Raw genomic sequence first — 1,334 nt, forward strand, 5'->3', positions numbered from 1 at the left:
GAGAGAATAGTGCAACAATGAATGAGTGGAAGCCCAAAATCTCTGTAAATGTTTATGAAAATTAATAAAATATAATTATAGAAAAAAAAAAGATCCGTATAGAAAGCCAGTGGATATGTGGGCATGTGGTGTCATTCTCTATATTCTTCTGTTGGGATATCCACCCTTCTGGGATGAGGACCAACACAGACTCTATCAACAGATCAAGGCCGGAGCTTATGATTTTCCGTCACCAGAGTGGGACAGACTAACTCCTGAAGCCAAAGACCTCATCAATAAAATCCTTACTATCAACCCTGCCAAACGTATCACCGCCTCAGAGGCCCTGAAGCACCCGTGGATCTGTCAACGTTCTACTGTTGCTTCCATGATGCACAGCCAGGAGACTATAGACTGCTTGAAGAAATTTAATGCTAGAAGAAAACTAAAGGGTGCCATCTTGACCACTATGCTGGCTATGAGGAATTTTTCAGCAGCCAAGAGTTTGTTGAAGAAACCAGATGGAGTAAAGGAGTCAACTGAGAGTTCAAATACAACAATCGAAGATGAAGATGTGAAAGCACGAAAGCAAGAAATTATCAAAGTCACTGAGCAACTGATTGAAGCAATCAACAATGGAGACTTTGAAGCTTACACAAAAATCTGTGATACAGGCCTTACTGCCTTTGAACCCGAAGCACTGGGTAATTTAGTGGAAGGGATGGACTTTCATCGATTCTACTTTGAAAATGCTTTATCTAAAAGCAATAAACCAATACACACTATTATCCTGAACCCTCATGCCCACCTGGTAGGCAATGATGCTGCCTGCATAGCTTATATTAGGCTCACACAGTACATGGATGGCAGTGGAATGCCAAAGACGATGCAGTCAGAAGAGACCCAAGTCTGGCACCGCCGGGATGGGCAGTGGCAAAATGTTCATTTCCATCGCTCGGGCTCACCAACAGTACCCATCAAGCCATCCTGTATTCCAAATGGGAACGAAAACTTCTCAGGAAACACCTCTTTGTGGCAAAACATCTAAGACCTGAAAACCATTCTCATATGGGTTTTCTAACTATCAACTGTGCCACTTCTGCATTCTCTCTTTTCAAGGCACCTGGATGGTAACCAGGACTGTCCTCTCCTCCTCTTCATGCATGTTTCTGAGTGCATGAAGTAGTGAAGGCCCTCCATGTAATGCATATGTGATGTATCATCCTGTCATATATTCCTTCCTATTCATTGTTTACACTTCAACTATGGAGATGTTCCATGTAAACTTAAATCACTGTTGGCAAACAATAGGGGGGAGGCCAGACATACACAGAGACACACCCCATTCACACACA

At 42.8% G+C, this 1,334-nt stretch overlaps 1 protein-coding gene across 1 annotated transcript in view; it reads left to right on the forward strand.

Annotated features, from left to right (window-relative positions):
• Nucleotides 1–1,027, forward strand: part of LOC102854774 (calcium/calmodulin-dependent protein kinase type II subunit delta-like) — a 6,978-nt gene extending 5,951 nt beyond the window's left edge. The window contains exon 3 of the mRNA XM_006899175.1: nt 89–1,027. Within this exon, the coding sequence (XP_006899237.1) occupies nt 89–1,027 (939 nt within the window). The remainder of the gene's footprint in view (nt 1–88) is intronic.
• The last annotated feature ends 307 nt before the right edge of the window (nt 1,028–1,334 follow it).

This window comes from Elephantulus edwardii, unplaced genomic scaffold, assembly GCF_000299155.1.
Source record: "Elephantulus edwardii isolate Elephantulus edwardi_28Jun2011 unplaced genomic scaffold, EleEdw1.0 scaffold00246, whole genome shotgun sequence".
Classification (NCBI taxonomy): domain Eukaryota; kingdom Metazoa; phylum Chordata; class Mammalia; order Macroscelidea; family Macroscelididae; genus Elephantulus; species Elephantulus edwardii.